The sequence below is a fragment of the Oryzias melastigma genome, linkage group LG3 (genome assembly GCF_002922805.2).
Source record: "Oryzias melastigma strain HK-1 linkage group LG3, ASM292280v2, whole genome shotgun sequence".
Lineage (NCBI taxonomy): Eukaryota > Metazoa > Chordata > Actinopteri > Beloniformes > Adrianichthyidae > Oryzias > Oryzias melastigma.
The window spans coordinates 21,745,728-21,765,212 of record NC_050514.1 but is presented as its reverse complement, the minus strand read 5'-3'; the positions used below and the strand labels follow the sequence as shown (position 1 = coordinate 21,765,212).

At 40.3% G+C, this 19,485-nt stretch overlaps 1 protein-coding gene across 2 annotated transcripts; it reads right to left on the bottom strand.

Annotated features, from left to right (window-relative positions):
• Window positions 1-1,152: 1,152 nt before the first annotated feature.
• On the bottom strand, window positions 1,153-19,077 carry cenpf (centromere protein F). Of its 2 annotated transcripts, none has more exons than XM_024295380.2 (38): window positions 18,750-19,077; window positions 18,120-18,291; window positions 17,685-17,810; window positions 17,078-17,148; window positions 16,802-16,938; window positions 16,575-16,666; window positions 15,919-16,186; window positions 15,591-15,793; window positions 15,383-15,508; window positions 15,165-15,293; window positions 14,915-15,037; window positions 14,667-14,802; window positions 14,457-14,586; window positions 14,103-14,382; window positions 13,603-13,809; window positions 13,198-13,400; window positions 11,676-11,805; window positions 11,060-11,338; window positions 10,381-10,968; window positions 10,132-10,305; window positions 9,110-9,981; window positions 8,822-9,027; window positions 8,599-8,731; window positions 8,383-8,518; window positions 8,157-8,262; window positions 7,778-8,031; window positions 7,572-7,680; window positions 7,282-7,487; window positions 6,957-7,175; window positions 6,705-6,848; window positions 6,396-6,585; window positions 6,218-6,315; window positions 6,099-6,140; window positions 4,872-6,011; window positions 4,622-4,751; window positions 2,289-2,960; window positions 2,111-2,220; window positions 1,153-1,870 (listed from the first exon to the last, which is right to left on the bottom strand). In XM_024295380.2, exons 1-38 carry the CDS (start codon window positions 18,848-18,850, stop codon window positions 1,781-1,783), a joined length of 8,532 nt encoding a protein of 2,843 aa, XP_024151148.2. In that variant the 5' UTR covers window positions 18,851-19,077; the 3' UTR covers window positions 1,153-1,780. The 2 variants fall into 2 exon arrangements, with proteins under 2 accessions (XP_024151148.2, XP_036066684.1); XM_036210791.1 differs by having other exon boundaries at window positions 8,157-8,193.
• Between the last annotated feature and the right edge of the window lie 408 nt (window positions 19,078-19,485).

The following is a 19,485-nucleotide window of genomic DNA, read 5'->3' as shown; positions in this document are numbered from 1 at the left end:
TATTTTGTGTAGTGTTTTTACATTTAAAAATGTCTCTTTTTCTACAGTTTATCTAACACATCTGACTAAAAGAAATCATGCTGATCCAAAGTTTTCAGATTGTTGTAATGAAAGCTGAATATGTCATTTTAAACTTGCCAGGTTACTATAAGGTGAGAACAATCTTAGATTCTACAAGGTTTTCAGTTTACAAGATGAATCTCTTCAATCTGGAAAAAAGGGACTTGTTGGGAGATTAGCCATTTTTTTAAATAAAAAGTTGGCTTTTTCAGAACATAAGTCCCTAAGCAGAAAACATGAATATTTGCTTTGTAAGTCAAGGCCCGGTGGCTAGATCCGGCCCTGCGGGTAGTTATATCCGGCCCTCCAGACCATTTTATTTTATTGCTTTTACTGGCCCGATGTCATCTTGTGCTATTTCTAACTTGCATAATTTTGACACAATATGTTTATGTAGAGCAGGGGTATTCAAGTCCAGGCCTCGAAGGCCGGTGTCCTACATGTTTTCCAACCAACCTTCCATTGAAGCTCCTTATTGGCTAAACATACCTGATCCTGGAAATTAGCAGCCAATAAGGAGCTTCAATGGAAGGTTGGTTGGAAAACATGTAGGACACCGGCCCTCGAGGCCTGGACTTGAATACCCCTGATGTAGAGTTTTATGATGATTTATTAAGCAATAATATTTCTGCCTGTTTTAATTCATGACAATGTTAGAACGTTAAGATTTTAAAGTCTTAAAAATTTAGTTTTAGAGTGTTCAATCCTGTTCGGCCCACGATCTAAAGTATGTTTTGAATTTTGGGCCCTGTCCGATTGAGTTTGACACTACTGCTATATGGAAACATTTTTAACTAATCTTTTTTGTTAGCATAATGCATTTTAGAACAGAATCAAACTTTATTGATCCCACATAGTGAAAATTACCTTGTTACCATAGCTCTATAAAAGAGTGCAGACAGATAGTAATACACAATGTCTGATTTCTGCTCAGCTCAATTTTTATGACTCAGTTCTCTCTGCACATGGAGCGAGTTCACACCATCACTACACAGAGGAGCACAGATCTCCACCCTGTGGTGGGATCCAACCACACGGATTAAGGTTTTTTTTAAATAAAAAGGATTATCAAGAAGAAATGTGTAAACATTCCACTGCAAAAACAGAGTTAAAAAATGTTTATTAAAAGAAAATGGAAAAAAAAACTATGTACAAGAATCCTTACATCCAATCTATGCCTAAAAAATTGAAGTTAGAATAAAAAATATACAAATATTTAGTAAAAAGGGGAACAGTAAGTGGATACAATTTTAAAAGTTAGCTGCCAAGTGATGCGTTAGACAGGAAACAGAGTGTAGAGCAGATCAAACTCACTGAACGACTAAACAAGTGGAGTGAGAACAGATAGAAAGAACTTTTAGAGAATCAGACCAAACAAAACACAGAAACTGTGAAAGGAACAAACTCTCCTAAACTGGTGACTTTACACTTAAAAGGTTGCTGTGATGTTTAAGAATCCAACTTCATATAGAGAACAGTTGGATATGAAGATGTAATGAAAACTTTACGGTCTGTTAGTTTGCATTATGTTAAGCAACCAAAAGCTATTAGAAACCTTTTATGATGTGAAAGAAGTTAATAAAAACACCAAAAGAGAAGGCCTCCACCTCTACATAAAAAGTAATTTAGGTGAAAACATTTTTTAAGTGTAATTTGTGGGACAAAAAGAAAAAAAAAAGTAGGAAGTAAATATGTGCATTTGTGATGTGCATAGAATAGTCTATTGAACGTGACAGTTGTCTCCCTGCTGTGGTTCTCGTGGAAGCTGCTGGTTTCCTTTGGAGCTGTCAGGTGACAAACCAGTAGGACTCTGGACAAGACAGGAGGAAAAAAAATATAGAAATATATTTGACTTCAACTTGATTAATAGTTAAAACAAAATAACAGTGTTACCTACTTAAAACTTCACATAAATGTCAAAGATGTTACTTTAAAAATACAATATACAAGTTAAAATCCTTTTACGCTTTTACACTACAAAAAAAAATCTAATTTTTAAGAAAGAACTTATGATTTTATCATTTCAACAGGGTGGTATAGCACTGCTGACCTTTCCATCGGGTAGTGTGTTCCTGGCTGCCAGCCGCGGGCTGCAGCGCTTGGCTGTGGTTCTCCTGATGATGAATGGACTGGCCTCTCCCAGAGGAATATCAGCAAACCCTACAGGATGGAGAACAGGAGTCAGAGAGGAGCTTCAAAGCGGAAGTTTGCTCCATTACTACACCCACCTTTTTGCACCAGCTCAGGAAGCCCCTCTGGTCTGAACTCCTCCTCGTCGTTCCTCGGTTTGGGCGTGGTCACGGCGTTGGCTTTGATTTTTTTAGTCAGATTGTGCAGGGCCTCCTGAGCACTTTCTTTATCGTTGATGTCACCGTGACTCCTCTTCCCTGACGAGGCCGCCTGAGGTGTTGAAGGAGCTGTGTTCTCTGTGTTGCTGTTTTCTTCCTGATGTCTAGAGGAGGACTTCCTGGCTGAACGCCTGCGGTTGTCTGAAGTGCTGGCGTGTTGATTAGTGCTCATCTGTTCCAGTCGAGTTTTCAGTGAGTCGTTGGTCTCTTCCAGCTTGTGGACTTTCACCATCAGGCTGCAGTATTTGTCCATGCACTCGTCTGCCTCTCTGCTTTTCTCCTCAGCGAGTGTGTTCATCTCCTCCAGCTCTGCTCTGGTTTTCTCCAGCTCTCCATCCTTCTCCCGAATCTCCTCAGTCTTTGCTTTAAGGTCAGCCTGAAGTTCTTCCAACTCTCTCTGTTTTTCTCGACACTCCTGAAGTCGATCTTCAACTTCTGTCTTTTTATTCTCAACAACCATCTTCAGTTCTTCTACTTGTCTTTTTCTCTCTTCTGCCTCTGATCTCAGCTGGGTCACTTCAGCTTGCAGGTCCTCCTTGTTCCCCTTTTCTCCTGAAATAAAAGTGATGTTCAAACATTCCTTAAAGCTGCAGTGAAATCTAAACAAATTCATTTTGTGACAAATCTATAAATACAGTTTCCTCATTTCAAAATGTAGTTAATTTGTTTATACTAAGCCCCGTATTTAGTCACCAAACCAGGAACTAACAAATGTTGTAGTTCCATCAAAGACCACAGGGGGCAGGCTGCACAAGGGAGAAATTCTACATTGGCTGCCAGGTTAAAAAGTCAGACCAAAAATAAGCAAAGGTACTGTGTACTTTTAAAATATACTGTAAAATTCTTCATACATCAAACAGGTATAAGGTGGAAATGGATGTTTCCAAAAAAAATGTTAGATTTGGGGAGGGGTTGTTTTTTGATTGGCACAACAGAGCTCCACACTTTGTTGTGACTGTATTTAGAGAACTGGACAGAGCGAATGAGACATCAACCACAGAAAATGTCTAACTTTCAGTTCCAACCAAATTAAGTTAACTTAGTCGCCATTTTTTCAAGATATGTCCATCCAACACATTCTCATTCCCAAGTTGTCACATATTGATATTTGGTTGATGCCCCCTCCACGTCACTTTTTGGATGTCCTCAAATAGTCTATTCTTGATGTTCTGGCTTCTCCCATTAAATCTAGGGTCCTGGCGATTTGTCCAAACACTGTGCCAGACCCAGACTGGTCCTTGGGACTCAGCCGTAACCCTAATGCTGCATTCAGACCGGATGCGGCCACCGTGTCAAATTTGCATCTGTTGCCTCTTTTGATGCCCATCAAATTTACTGAATTGACGCCTCAGCTGCAGAGCAACGGCCAAAGTTATTCTGGAATTGATTTGTTGCCATATCGTGGAAAACATGGATGATGCTGAGCGAGTAGCTGGGTTTATGTTTTGGAGAGCACCCAAACATCAAGTTTTGACGCGGATGGGTCCTGAAACCATACAACAATATGTGACAACTTGGGAATGAGAATGTGTTGGTCCATTGCCATGTTAGAACCAAATCTTCAAAAAGCTGTGAATAAAAAGTGCTTCTCAGCGTGATGCGGTTTACCCTCGCGATGGAAGACTTTGTATCCCTTCGCTTGGAGGGTGAAATTAAAAATATAAATATATCCCAGACACACTGCACTTAAACTGTCCCTTCAAATGGAGGGATAGGGAGAAGAGGAAGGGAAGAATTTGGATTGGCCCCTAGTCCACATTTCCATGGCAACCATTCTCTACAACCAGTAGTGAGCATATTAGAAGGCCACACCCCTTCCACTGAAAGCGGGCTCTGGGAAATCTGTCAACGCAGGGTCACCTACTTTTAGTGAGGCATGTGATTGGTTGGTTTATAGCTTGAATAACTTTAGCTACAGCAAAAATATAATTAAAATGAGCAAAAATGTGTTAAAAAGACGTAGCAAAGCAAGAATGGTTATTCTGAAAAATATAATGACTGAGTCATAGCCATTTATTGTTCTATAGAAGTCAATGGATTTCTGCTTTTTGGGACCAGTGGGTGTTCCCTATATATAGGAGTCACTCGGTCCAGTTCTCATAAACAGTCAATGGTTGCAACCAGATATTTTCTGAACACCAGTAACCTCTGGTCAGCGTGTCCCACCCCACTTACGCTTATTATTGCAGTATTTCCGTGATTACGTTTTGTACCTGAGCTGGTTAGAATGGTTTGCTTTTCCTGCTCCAGCTGTCTGCACGTCTTCATCCAAAGGTTCATCTTGCTTAGGGCGGAGTCTCTTTCTTTAGACAAACGAGCTGCACGAGTCGTCAATTCAGACACCTGAGAAGCAAATGCATCATGAAAAATGTCAAACTTTATTTCCAATGCCAATGTTTTTAGACATCAAAGACCATTTGTTATCTTTCACACCTTGAGTGGGTTTGGATTGTGTCCACATACCTGTTCACTCAGCTTAGTGATGGACTGCTTGTGTGTTTCCACTTCTCTCTCTGCGGAGGCAAAAGCTTTCTGAAGGCTCTCTAGTTCTCCTTTGAGCTTCTCTTTCTCCTCTTGAGCCTGATGCTTCTCTTGTTCCAGCAAGGAGCAAGCTAAGGACAGATTTTTCTTCTCTTCTTCAACCAGATGAAGGGAGGAGCACACTTCCTGTTTTTCTGACTCCAGCATTTGCTTGTCTTTCTCAGCATCCAGCTTTTCTTGTTTCACCACATAGAGCTTTTGTTCCAAATCACATTTCTCTTTTTCTAAGGCGGCGATGTCCGACTGAAGCTTCACTCTCTCCTCTGCTAAAACGATCCTCTCATGATCCAGTCTGTCCTTCTCTTCTCCTAAAGGAATCAGGCTGCAGCGCAGATTATCCATCTCCTGCTCCAATGACAGCAGGCCTGACTGCAGTTTCTCCTTTTCTTCTACCAGTTGTAGATTTACCCTCTCCACCTGCTCCTTCTCCTCCACAAGAGAATTTAATGTAGCTTGTCTTTGAGTTGCCTCCGCCTCCTTTTCTTTTTCCAAAGCAGACATTTCCTCTTCTTTAACTCTTAAGGAAGTCTTCATCTTATTTATTTCTTCTTCCAGCAACTCATTGCTGGCCCTCAGGTTGTTTCTTTCTTTTTCCCACTCCTCTTCCTGAGAGCGAAGCTGTTGTGAATTTGTTTGCCACTCCTCCAGAGAACTCTGTAGAGTCTGTTTCTCCTTCTTCATCTCTTCCAACAAGCTCTGCATCTTCTCTTTTTCTTCTTTCATGTCTTCGCTCGTTTGCTCAACCAGAACTTCTCTTTGCTGAGAGGCTTGTAGCAGTGCCTGAAGGTCATCAACTTTTCTATTTTGCATCTCGGCTTCCTCTCTCATGACCTTCTCGAGCTCATCTACCTTGTTTTTAAGGTCCTCTTCTTTCTCTCTTCTCTCCTGCTCTGCCCTCTCCAACCTGTTCTCCAGCTCGTCCTTGACAGCCTTCAGCTCCTCTATTTCTCTGCTTTTTGCTTGAAGCTCTATTTCCATTTGAACTTTCTCAGCCATCAGATGATCCAAAGAGGCAGATAGCTCAGATAGTTTGTTGCTGAGCTCTTCCTTCTCCTCCTCCACCTGAGAGGCAAAGTGTAAAGTTTGTTAAAGAACAAAAAAAGTTTAAAACTGAAATAAAAACATTTGAAATAAATCACCAAAACATACCTTTCTCCTCTCCTCCTCCAGCTCAGCTTTAAACGTTTCTCCCTAAAGAAAAGCACATGTATGTTTCCAGGAAAACCAGTCTGATATAAAACATATTTTTCAAATGGGGGTGTTGATACCTGCAGCACAGTTTGCTCCAGACTTTCCTCTAAATCTTCCTTCTCTCGCTCCAGAGCCTCAATGCGATCCTGCAGTGAGTCCGATTTTCTCTGTGCAGCTAAAAAGACAAAAAAAAAACAAAGACATTAACAAAAACACTTTTCAAATGCATCAGCAGTGCAAAAATGATGCGGTCACCTTTAAGCAACTCTCCCATCTTCTTCTTCTTCCTCTCATCTGATTCGATGCGGACCTGCAGCTTCTCGATGCCGGTCCTCATCTGCACAACTTCGTCCTGAGTGGAATTCAGACGCGAGGCAATCTCTCCTTTTTCCAACAGTGACGACTCCAGAGACTGAGAGAGTCGGCACACCTCCCCCTCCAGAGCCTGAAGGAAACAAAGACATCAGAAGTTGAGTTAACAGTTTATATCTGGGCCCTATGATAGAAAGTTCAAGTTATTTTGCTCTTAAAGCAAAACAAATAAAGAAAAGCCTTTCTCCTAACCTGTATCTTGCCAACCATGGACTCTGAGCTTTGATCAGCTGAAGTCCGATCTTCTTTAAACTGGTTAAGATGGCCAAGCAGCTCCTCTTTCTCCCCATGCTGCTGAGAAATAGCCGCCTCCAACACCTTAACCTGCTCCACCAGCTTCGTGGAAAAGAAAAGGAAACCATTTTTAACTACCTTAAAGTGGAAAAAGTTTTAATCAAACTCTACTCTGCATTTTGTAAATCTCGCGGTGTGTGGACGTAGTACCTGCTCCTTCTCCTCCTTCAGTTTGTCCATGCTGCTCTGCAGAGCTTCATACTCTTTCTTTCCAGCTCGGATGTCGTCTTCCAGGATGGAAATCAAACCCCGGATGTCAAAGTTAGATTTCTCCAAGCAGTTGACTTGGTCTCTCCAACGAGCCACAGACTGGGTCAACTCATCCCGCTCCTCAGTGCAGGACACAATCTCAGATCTGAGCTGGATTATCTGGGGAGACAAAAAAATATGTTTATCATTAAAACAAAAGATACCCGAGTCTTCACCATCTCCTGAACACGTTTATCTGATCTGAGAAGATTCCGGCTGTGCTCACCTCTGTCTGGAGGGTTTCCATCTGTTGCTCCATGGCTGAGCACGTTCTCCTTTGAGCTTCTATTTCCTCTTTACGTCTGGAGCTCTCCACCTGCATGCTCTCCAGCTCCGCCTCCATTCCCAGGATGTGTTGCTCCAGGTTAGCCTTTTCAGAGCGAACCCTCTTCAGCTCACTCTCCTGCTGAAGAAACTTCTCATCCCATCCACCTACAGAAAAGTAACCAAATTCGATCAGTGCCTGAGAACAGTGAGCAGATCAAACAACAACAAAAAAAAAGACATTTGACCAACCTTTGGCCATATCAAGACCTTGCAGCATCTCCATAGCATCAGTCAGCTGACTTTGAGACGTTTGAAGCTGCAAAGTTAAAGTCTCCTTCTCCTCAGAGAGCTGAGTCAGCTAAACAAGATCACACACAAAATAAATTAAAAAAATTGCTTTAGAAACAAAGAACATAAAATAAAATAATAAAAAAAACAAAACAATTTATTCCTACTTCTGAAGAAAGGCTGTTCTTCGTCTCTAAAGCCTGCTGAAGCTGGTGAGCTGCACCGCGTGCTTCCTCCTCTGCAACACCGACTTTCTTCTCAAGGTTCTGAACCTGAATTTGTAGTTCAGAGGTCATCTCTTTTCTTACTTCAAGGTCAGAGTTCAGACAGTCCAACTCTGAACGCAAATCCTGGAGTTCTTGCTGTTGTTTTGAGATGATTTCCTGGTACTGATAAAGGTCATCTTTCTCCAACTCTGATGCTGTTGAGGAAAATGTAAAAAAAAATGTTTGTTTATACCCAAAGTATACACTTATTCTAACACATAAAGAAACTCTGGTAAAATGCTAAAATAAAATGATTTCTGGTCGAGTTTCTGTTGCTTACCAGGAGGTGTCAGCTGTTCCGTCTCATTTCTGAATGACTGAGAAAGATCACAGATAACAGGATCATTTTCTTGATCATTTCTGGAGCTGCAGCTCGCCTCATGTGCCTGTAAAAGTAACAAGACTAAAACAATAAACCTTGTGTCTATAACATAAATGCAGTACAACTTAAAAAACAATTATGGCTCTTGCAGCCCAATAGGGGGCGTCACTGTCCCATCTCTGACCTGAGACTGAGGTAGTTGGTCCTCTTTACTCATTTCCTCCACATCTCCATCCCATTCCTTCTGTCTCTCACTCCCCACGTGATCTTGGACCATCTCTTGGTCAGGGAATTCCTCCCTGGACAGCAGCTGATCCTCACTGTCAGAACATTTCAGCATTAAAGTAAATTCATTTATGAAAGGAAAATGTTCTGATAGGCAAAACCCCCTCCCACATACCTGAAAACTGAGTACTGGGAAGGTTCTCTCATTATAGAGGCATCACTTGATCCATTTAAAGGATGTGAGTCAGAACTTGTGCTAATGTTTGCATCAAGTTCTGAATTTTCTCCTGCCTCATGCAGGGAAATCACTGCAGACAAACAAAAAGCCACATTTAACATTTTCTGCAAGAGATCCATTTTAGTTTTCATCAGGAAATCTCAACATGATGCACACTCACCATCCAATTCTGTGCTCATGGGATGATTGGGAACGTCTGATGGGTCCGGGGTTTTTGGGGATTCAGAGAGCTGCTGTATGAGGTTGTGCTGTTGACCCACTTGCTCCTGCAGGAAGTCACACTGCTGCTTGAATACAGTCAGCTCCTTCTGTAAGGCTGCAAGTTTCTGCAGAAGTTCTGCATGCTCAGCCTCAAACTGCTGTCTCCTGTATACAACACACAAAGAAACCACTGACGGTCAATACTGTGAGACAAAATTGAGAGGCGGCGCTTTGTGAACGTACGCACCTTTCATGTTCCTCGCTGCTCTTTGTGTCGAGTTGCTCCCTCAGTCTCTGGGAGTCCTGTGCGGACAGCAGGAGGGAGTGGTTCTCCTCTCTGAGAGACGCTTTCTCCTTCTCCTGCTTCTCTATTTTGGCTTCCAACTGCTGCTTCTCCTCAGACGCTTGACTCAAACTGAACTTCAGTTTTTCGTTTTCCTCGCTGAACTGATTGCAATTGATTTCCAACTGAAGCTTCTCTTGTTGCAAATGATTGACATTTGAAACCAGGTCACTTTTCTCAGAGGTCAGTGACAGGAGTTTGTCCTCAAGCTGAGCTTTTTCCTCATTCATCAGGATTAAACTACCCTCTAAATGACTTTTCTCTTCAAGAACTTGATGGAGAGCAAATTCAGCTTCTTGAGCCATTTCATCAACTTTAGCTTCTGTTTGCTTCTTGGCTTCAACCAACTCTTTAACTCTGGCCTGCAGCTGATCGTTGTCCTCACACAGTTTGTCCACTCTGGCTTCAAGCTGCTTCTTCTCTTCCTTCATCAGAATCATCTCAGTGTCAACTTTTTTATGATCATCCTGTAAGCGGTTCATCAAAAGCTGGAGGTTTTCCTTCTCCTGAATCATTAGACTAAGGCTGAGGTCTTTGTCCTGAATTATCAGCCTTTGTGCCGTCTCCGATTTGACCTTTGCCTCCTCCGCTTGTTCGAGCTGAGACTCTAATGTCATGAGCTTCTCTTCGAGCTGCTCCCTCCTGATGGCCTCCTCCTCCAGGCGAGTGATTTCACAGCTCCTTTCAAACAGCTCCTCTTTGGCAGTGACGTACTTCGTCTCCAACAAGGAGTTCTGAGACTGAACCTCGTCTAGACGGGTTTCCAAGACAGACACCTGGAAATAGAGCGATGAGATCCTTCAATCTTTAACCCTGAAGCTCCAGTGTTTATGTTCGATTTACTGTAATTTTTCAACGTAATTCCGGTGGATTATGAAGGAGAAAAGCCGCGTGAGACGCTTTTCTCCTTTTTTTAAATATATTACCTGGGCTTTGCTTTCCTCCAGCCTGGCCTCCATCTCTGACATTTGACTCTGATTGTGAGCAAGCTGGGCCTCCATCGCTGCTATAGTTTCTTTCAGCTCCTCCACTTGATTGTCCACAGTGTTCATGGCCGTCTCGTTGTCTTCTAGATCCATCTGCAGCATCTCTAGCTGCACCTTAACAGGATAAGAAAATATAAAATTAAAAGGACATAAAAAAAAAGATTGTTCACCTAAGTAAAACTAACCTACCGTTATTTTGTTCATGGAGACAATCTTCTCTTTGAGGAGGTCTGAGGTTTTGGCCAGCTCCGCCTCCACTTTGTCCAATTTCTCCTGAAGACTCGTGATCGTGGCGTCCCTCTCTTTCAAACCCTGAGAGGCGGCAGACAGAGTCGTCTTCATGGTTTTGATTTCTTCCCTCCGAGAGTTTAATTCTGCCTTCCCCACAGCCACGGACTTCCTGCTGGCTTCTAGCTGCTCCTTCAAGCTTCTCTCTTTATCAAGCAAACCTTCCATCTCTAAAACGTGTTTCTTGGACTCTTCACCCATTCTATCTGCAAGATCTTTGATCTCTTTCTCCAACGATGAGATTAGATTGATCTTTTCAGCCAGCGTGCTGTTCAGATTAGCAGTATTATCATTTGCAGAGAGGAGGTTCCTTTCAAGATCTTCTAGGGATTTTTTTAGGTCAGCGATGGACTGATTGGCCAGATCCAGTTTGTTCTTCAGGAGTGGAAGCTCCTCGGCTGCATCCTTGTTAGTGGCGACCTCTTCTTCTAGAGAAGAAATCTGCTGCTGCAGAGCGGTGAGTTTCACAGTGTGACTCTGTTGTAGCATCTGAGGAGAAAGAAAAAACAGAAAAAAAATGTTTTAGATGTAGAAGAATCTTAAGGATGCAGAACAATGCAATGGAAAAACTCGCTTTTACCTCTGCCTCTTCCCTCACGTGCTGAACAGTTTTTTCCAGCTCATCTCTTTGTTTCTCCACAACCTCCTTCTGTACTTCCGACTCTCTGAGCTGCTGCGCTTTCTCCTCAGTGTGGCTCAGCTGATCTTTCAGCTCCTTCTCCAGCTGGGTTAGCTCCTCCGATTGTTTCTCATACATCTTTTTGAGTTCCCCCTCAACTTCAGACATTGTTTTAATTTCCTTCTGCAGCTCAGCTCCAAGCTGCTCCTGGACCTTCAACAATTGCTCCATGGACGTGACCTGAAAGAGGAGTCATTATATCTAAATATCAACAACAGTCTTTCCATTAAGGCCCATTCCTAAATACAGCCCAATGTTCCTGAAAAAACAGTAATTGTGGTGTAAATGTCATAGTTACACATGTTCAAACTTGAAAATATTTTTAAGCTCTTTCAATTCTTTTGCCGTTATATAAACAAGTCAGATTAAGTTGTTTTAATCTGCTATCACAATTTCCAACAGTTTGAGCTTATTTCTTAGCAAATAAAAAAAAGCATAAGAAAATAAACACCATTTAAAGTGGAAAATAAGTTGTACGCAACAGAAGTGGTCTGTAATTTCAGCTCAGTGGATGTACCTGGCTTTTGCAGAGCAGCAGCTCCTGCTTGGCCTCCTCCACCTCCAGCTTGATGTGCTCATTCTCCTCGGCTTTGGCTGAGACACTCTCCTCACACTGTTTCAGCAGGACTGCCTTCTCCTCTGCAAACCTACAGGAAGCAATAAAGGAAAATAAAGTTAACGTAAGCAAAAAAGAGGACCACGGGAGGAAGTAGAAAAAAATGCATTCCCTCACTGCTCCCTAACCCCCAGGAGACTTTACAGCATGTGTCAAAGTCAAGGCCGCAGGGCCGGATCCAGCCTGCCGGGTAATTATATCATCCCCGCTAGATAATTTTATAGTTCTTGTTATTAACCATCCGATGTTATCTTGCTCTGGTGACATATTAAAGCAACACTATGATTATAGAAGCTAAGAAATCAGTTATAATGATCTCTGGCTTTCTTTTTGAAACACACAACACTTTACATCACAAGTGTCACCATCCTCTCCATCCCTCTCACTCATGGTGCAGAAAGAAATAAACATAACCGGATAAAACAACTAAGGGAAACGGCTGGACAACTAAAATCAGTGCAAAAAAACCTGAATAATTTGATTTATTTTTGCTAAAAAACACACATTTTATTGTTATTTCCAGGCTTTGTTGGATTTGTTTGGCAGCTAGTTCATATATGAAAATCTTTTGGTATATTTATAAGTGTAATTTTTCACATAAAATGATATAAAAATAAAGAAATGAGTGTTTTTTTTCTTTTAACATTATGTTTATTTCTAACTTGTATAATTTTGCCAAAATAATTTTTTACAGAGGGTTAAATGTTGAAAGTTATTTAAGGTTCAATTACATTTATTCTGGAATAATATTCCTGTCTGTTTTTATTCATAGTTTTGTCAAAAGGTTATGCGTTATAGTTTTAAAACTATAGTTTTAGCCCAGGAACTAAGGTTTATTTTGGATTATGGCCCCCTATGCGATTGAGTTTGACAGCCCTGCACTTGGTTCTGTAATGAAAACTTAGATGAATTTTTTTTAGATGATAATTTTTTTCAAATAATGACTAATTCAAACAGCAAGGATGTACACTATTTTTTTACATTTACATTTGGGAAATTTCCAGAGCAGTGGATTTTGGAATGTAAGTTATGTCCGAGTTCCTTCCCAACTCCATATATTGTGCATTTGCCATTTTATTTAACTTTCTGAGTCTACAATTCTAAAACTGAGTGCACTAGAAACTTCCCAGGAGTCTTTGTAAAAAACTATTGTGCATCGATGTTCAATACATTAGCAAATATAGACCACAATGCATTGCAGTCAAACAATTTCTCAGAAGAAAAAAAACTATCCACATTTTCATCATCAGAACAGAGTCGAGTCACAAACAGATGTCATGAAATGACGATCGCCCTTCATAGCACACTAAGTAGAGGGGGAATTCAGACACAACCATAGTGATAGTAAGTTCATTTTTAAGTGGGAGGTTAATTGTCTTTAGGAGACAAAAAACCTAAACTCTTAAAAGGGATCAATGGTCACCTGGAATTTTGCTCCTCCAGCTGTGCAGTGACCCGACCAAGACTCTCTCTCAGCTGGCTGTTCTCGGCCTGGCCCAGCTCCATCAGCTGGTCGCGCACCAGATCACAGGCAGCCTGATGTTCCTCCTGCAGCTCCGTGTTCGTCTTCTCAGCAAATTCGGCTCGAGCAGTTTCCTTTTTCAGACGCAACTCTAACTCTGTGATCTATTAAAAAAACAAAACACCACTGGGTTAATATTTTATATGTACACAACTACACCTTTGAGTCCAGTTGCCCCCAGAGAGGAGCTGAGATTTTGGCAGCTACTTGAATCAAAATGTGAACAAAGATCTGTCGTAATGTAGAAAAACTATTTGTCAACAAACAAGACTATTTACACTTTGAGAAATAGCAGTTGAAACTCACCTGAGCTTCAAGCCGAGTCACTTGGACGCCAACATTTTCCAGATCTTTGGTGTGCTTTTGTCCGGCTTCAGAGAGCTGGCTCTGGAGCGTCTTATACTGATGCTCTCTCTCCTCCAACTCTGTGCATTTATTGAGGAGTTCTCCTTTCAAAGAGTCGATGTGAGCAGAAAGAGTCCCCTTCTCTCCTTCTGTAAGCACGAGCTTCCTCTGCAATGAAGAAAATTAATTCAATTAACCACAGAATTACAGACATTACATGTGCTGGATCTGCACAACTACATTTTAACAGGAGTTCTGCCACACCTTCTAATGACATTAATCAAGGCTACATCTCAGCAATAATTAACTTTGAAACATATTTCTCCAATAAAAACAGTTAACTAACTTGAACTTCAACTATTAATTGAAAAAAAAGCATGTCAATATGAAATGTTTTGGACAAAGTGTTCGAGTTCCAAAACATGAAATCTGTATCATAAAATAAATAATAAAACTCTTACCTGAAGTTCCGCATTAGCCTCATTCATTGAGCCGAGGTTTCTCTCCAAACTGTTGATTTGGTCTTTAAGGTTCTTCTGCAGAGCTTCAGTTTCATTTATGAGCGTCTCCTTGGCGTTCTTCCACTCCAGCAGAGCTTGATGCTCTTCCTTCAGGGTCTTGCACTCGTTCTGGCTCACAGTGAGGCTGGACTTCAGCTCTTGGCTCTCCGACTCAAAGACGGACACCCTGTTGCACAGCCTCTCCAGCTCTTGCTTCTGCTTCTGGAGTTCATTCTGAGCTCTGCAAGAAAAAATATTTACAATGAGTGACTGACAATTTGAATGGCAGAAAGAGAAAGTAAGAAAAGGTTTTACTTTTCATGTTTGGCTTCTGCATCAGAAAGTGTTTTCTTCAGGTGCTCCAGCTCCCGTTCCGAGGTCTGAGTCTGCTGCTGAAGTTTAGACTGAAGCTTCTTCAGCTCCTCCATCTGTCCTTCTGACTTTGCTGGAGAGCCAAATAAACAAATTGGTTGAACATTTATAAAATAAATAACTTTGCTGTTAAATTTCCTAACAACAGTGTACCTTTGATATCATCCAATAATCCTTGGGTGCGTTTGAGGCTTTGCTCGGAAGTCTTCTTCTCTTCTTCCAGTTGAGACAGACGTCTGTTGCTTTGGTCCAACTGAACGGTCAAAGTGTTCTTCTCTCTCTGCAGCTCCTAAAACACCACAGATTTGTAGTAAATATTCCTCAAAGTTCAAATATGTCATTAAAGCACACATAGATCTTCAGTTGATGTGCACTGATTTAGATTTTTTTTTCCTGCCCACCTCCATTTTCTTGCGGAGGTCCAGTTCTTTGGTCTGGCTCGCTTGCAGGCTTTGTTCTGACCGTAACAGTTTTAGTTTCTGCTCCTCCATCTCTTTTTCCAGTTGACTCTTCTGGAAACGCATCTTTGAAACAAAAAGAAAAAAAAATAACTTTCATTTTGGCAGAAGATTGATCAAAAAACAAAGTGCTTTAAAAGTATGTCTTCTAAAAACTTATTGAAAGGTTGTCCATCTCATGGTTTCAAAGTACCTTCTCCATGTCAGCCTGCAGAACATTGTAATCTTTTTTGGACTGTTGGACCGCTTGTGTGAGCTTGGTTCTGGTTTGGTTCAGCTCTTGATCCAAAGCCTGATGTGAACTTTGAAGCTGAGCCAAGTCCTACACAAATCAGAACAGTCGAGTTATATTTGGGATATTTCTGGAAATTTTAAGAAATTGGACTCTGAAGTAGCACTATCATGTTTGACCTTCTGGCTGTTCCTCTCTTGGTCCTTGAGTTTCTGCTCCAGCGTTTGCTTGCAGCTTTCAGCATTGTGTCTCTGGCAGCTCAGCTCTTCACTGACTTGTTTCATCTTCTGCTCAACTGCAGAATACTAACAATCCAGAGGGACAGTTTGGTTGTCTTTCATTTGCAGTATGAATTGAGCTCACAGTAACGTACAAAAGGAGTGATACCTTGGCCTCCAGCTGTTGGTGTCGGTCTGTGGCTTGGTTCAGCTCCTGGCTGGCCTTGGCCACGTCTCGGTCTCGTTCTGCCAGGTCTTTGTGGGCTTTGCTCAACTGAGTTTGCAGCTCCTGCAGTTTTAAAGCCTGGGTACGAATTTCTTTTTCCTGATTGGACAGATTTCTCTCAAGTTCTGACACTCTGCCGCGTAGTTCTGTAGAAAACACAAACACTATGAGGCCAACAAAAAAGGATTTTTCTGTGAGAATGAAAACGTCCCAGGAGTCTGAGAGTTTCAAAAGTACATGAAAAATATGATTCGACTGCAGAATTATCCACCTTGGTTCAGAGATTTAAGTTGCTCCATATGTTGGGAGCTTCCACTTGGACTCTGAGATGTCCTGGACGAGTTCATGTGCTGACTGGATTTAATTGGCGTCTCCTCATGGGCGTCCCACAGGGACGTTCCTCGCCTCTTCAGGGGTGTTTCCTTCACATCCAGAGACTGGCGGCTGTGGACTTGATCCTGCCATGGGAATATGGAGGATCCAGCCTGACGAGCAGCAATGTCCTTGTGACTGACAGAAGCCGAGGACTGACTGAGGAGCTAAATGAAGAAGAAATAAAAAGTTAAAACCAGCAATAAAGCACCATAAGATTAAAAAAAAAAACTGTAATGAACTATGAACTAGGCCAAACTTTAACTAAAACCGTTGAAACCACTGTGATAACTTATTGCATATAAGTGTGAAGTTTTTGTTTAATATTTTATTTATATTTTTGTAATTATTTTTTGTTCTGTCTTCTTTTGCTTAAAAAGTTGGACTGTTTATTTTTTAGTCCATGCTTAAAAAAAAGATATAATTTAAAAGAACTGTGGATGGGATAAGTACTGTATCAATGTAGAATATATTGTATTCAAAATAAAAACTTTCATGAGAAAAAAAAACTGCAATAAAGAACCATAAGATTAAAAAAAAGTGTAATGAACTTACTTTGACTTGTAAGACTTTGAGCTCAGTTTCCAGCCTTTTTCTTTCCTCTACTTCTTGATTGTATTTCTCATGGAGTTCTTCTAGTCTGTTATCTAGACATTGAATATATAGAATTTTATCAGAGTATAAAAGTCATTGTGAGAAAAGTAACTTCATTTTCAAGAGCAACCATGATGAAAATGATAACTTTAGGTAACTTAAAAAAAAAAAGTTCTGATTTGAAATACCCTGATGTTTGTACGCTGAGGCCGGTGCTGGGGTTGCAAAACTCTTCTGAGGAGTGTTGTAAGAATGGAGTTCAGAGGATGAAGATGACAGTGCAGAAGAGTTGGCTGGCTGAGAGCGATCCAACTCATTTTTGTACCTGAGCACATTACAGACAAAATAAATATAATAATATGCAACGTCTGACTTTGAAATGTCCTGTCAAACAAGCCTCTTTTCTTTGCAACACATCGGGAAACTATCATTTGTATTAAAAAAAAATGCACAAACAAACTCACTTTTTTAACTCCTGCTCCAGTCGATCTATTGTCTTCTTGCAGGAGTTTAGCTGACCATCCAGGTAGCTCACCTACAAAAAAAAAAGTATATTACATGAAACATCCAGTGTTTCCTCCTTTCTTTGAATCTAACAGCATATGTCATCACAAACAAGTTAAATCTGAGATACGACAACAATTTCCTACAATTTAGAATTCTAGCAAACACAAAGCCCTGTCCTTTAATTGCCACATGAGCAATTGTTTGTTAATGCAGATTTTTGTTACAATACTCTTGCTAGTTGCTAAAACTTCACCAACATGTGGTTTACAAAAAAATATATATACTAATAATAAATCACTGCAATTATTTAAACCGGCAATACAAGAACAACAGAAAAGACACATTATATATGAACATAAAATTCTGAACTTCACAGGATGTAATCAGATTAAACATAATAAAAAATGTAGATAATTTTTGTTATTAATAATTACATTTCAAAATTAACATTACAAATGAATTGCCCTCTGTGACTAATACATTTTCTGAATCTGGATAAAACTTTTCAAAACCCAAGTTGCTCCAACGTTTAAATCAGTATTTCTTTTTTCATTAGAAACGAACCTGTTGTTCCTTGACTCCAAGGTCATGGACAGCCTTTTGACGAGCTTTTTCCACAGCATCACAGGACTCCACTAAAGACTGGTTTTCCCGTTTCAAAGCAGAGATCTCTGTTCGTTCACTGTCCACCTGCAAAAACAGACAGAAATTGGCTCAACAGAGGAATTCAAATGCTTTTCTTGATTTATTTTTAGGTAGAATTTCCATTTATCCATCCATATTCCTTTCATTCTGTGCAAGGTTGTAGGAGCCAATCCCAGCTACTGTGGAGCAAATACCATGTACCACACACATATTCACTCCTGAAGGACAATTTAGAGTCAACAATCAACCTGGGATGGATAGGAAATGTCTTCTGAATGCAAACAGTGTAAACCACCATAGCCAGCAAAATAGTTCACATTTGTTAAAAATCCAAATCAACACAAAAAATGTGACCTTTTGCTTCTGTTTCTGGAGGGCAGCTTCTAAGGAGTCCAACTGAAACTGTTTCTGTGTCCTTTCTTTCTTTAGCTTGTCCAGCTGACTTTCCATCTCCTGGATCTTCTGGAGGGCTTTCCCTGGAAGTCCATCTTTCCACTCCTCCACAGCCCAACTCATGTTGAAATCCCTGAAGGAACAAAACAACAACCGCACGAGGTTGGGAAATTTGTTGAATGGAATTTCGAAAAGCTAATAAATTAAAATGTAATCAAGCCATTTAAATAAGTTACAATGCCTTACTAATTCTCAACTAGTTTTTAATGGTATCATGTTGGCACCACTAACCATGTATCTCAAAATTAAATTAAAAACGAGTGGCCTAACGCTATACAAATGAGGCTAACAAATTTAAAATATCAACATATCTTGTATTTACAGAGGAGATTTTAGCTAGCAGTTCCTGATGGCTAACCGCTCGTCGGCTCCTTAGCCCCAAGTAAACAACACGTAAAACTATTTTAATTCTAATTTTACCATATAATAAACAAATAGCTTTAAAAATATAATACCACTTTCTGCCATTTACAACTTCTTAAGAGCAAATTTATATACATTCTCGGAAGTTAACGAATTACGGGGACTTACTTTGGGCGCCAGGCTCCTTTTCTGTAACTCAATGATAGTTTCTTCTCCGAAAATTCAAACTCCAAAAGTGGACGTTGCCCTCCCATTACCCGCACGTTCATTGGCTACTTGGTGTGACGTAGAGAAAACAAAGCATTTTATTGGTTGAAGTCAGACTTCAGAAAACCACATGGTTTGTGAAACCGGATGTGAATCCAATTGAAAAATAAAAGCACACATTTTAAAACAGAAATTGGCATTAACGGTTTAATATCTGCAATATTTTATATTCACAAATGTATTTTTGAAAATGACCCCCCAGTTCTTTTTGGATTTAAAAATGACGTACTTATGTGGAAGATATTTTGAAGAGGATGTAAAATACTTAAAGCCCATGCCATGTTTGAAATTTTTGCATATTTAATAAAATATTGTATTTATTTCTGTGAAATTTCACAACACAAAAAAGACACAAAAAAATACTTCTGTTGGGACAAATTTAATCAAATATTTTCACAATTTAAAAAAAAGGAAAATAAAAAATGTGTTTTTTGTGTTCAACTGAATAAACAATTAGCGTGTCGTTATTGATAAAACAGAGCAAAAAATACTTAGATCTTAGTTTAGCATTCTAAAAAAGCCTTCATGATATGAAATTAAACTGTTGTACACGATATTTTCAAGTTATAAATCAAAGGACCTGCATGCAGAAAGAATGATAAAACCACATGCACACTTAATCTACAAGAAAAATCTT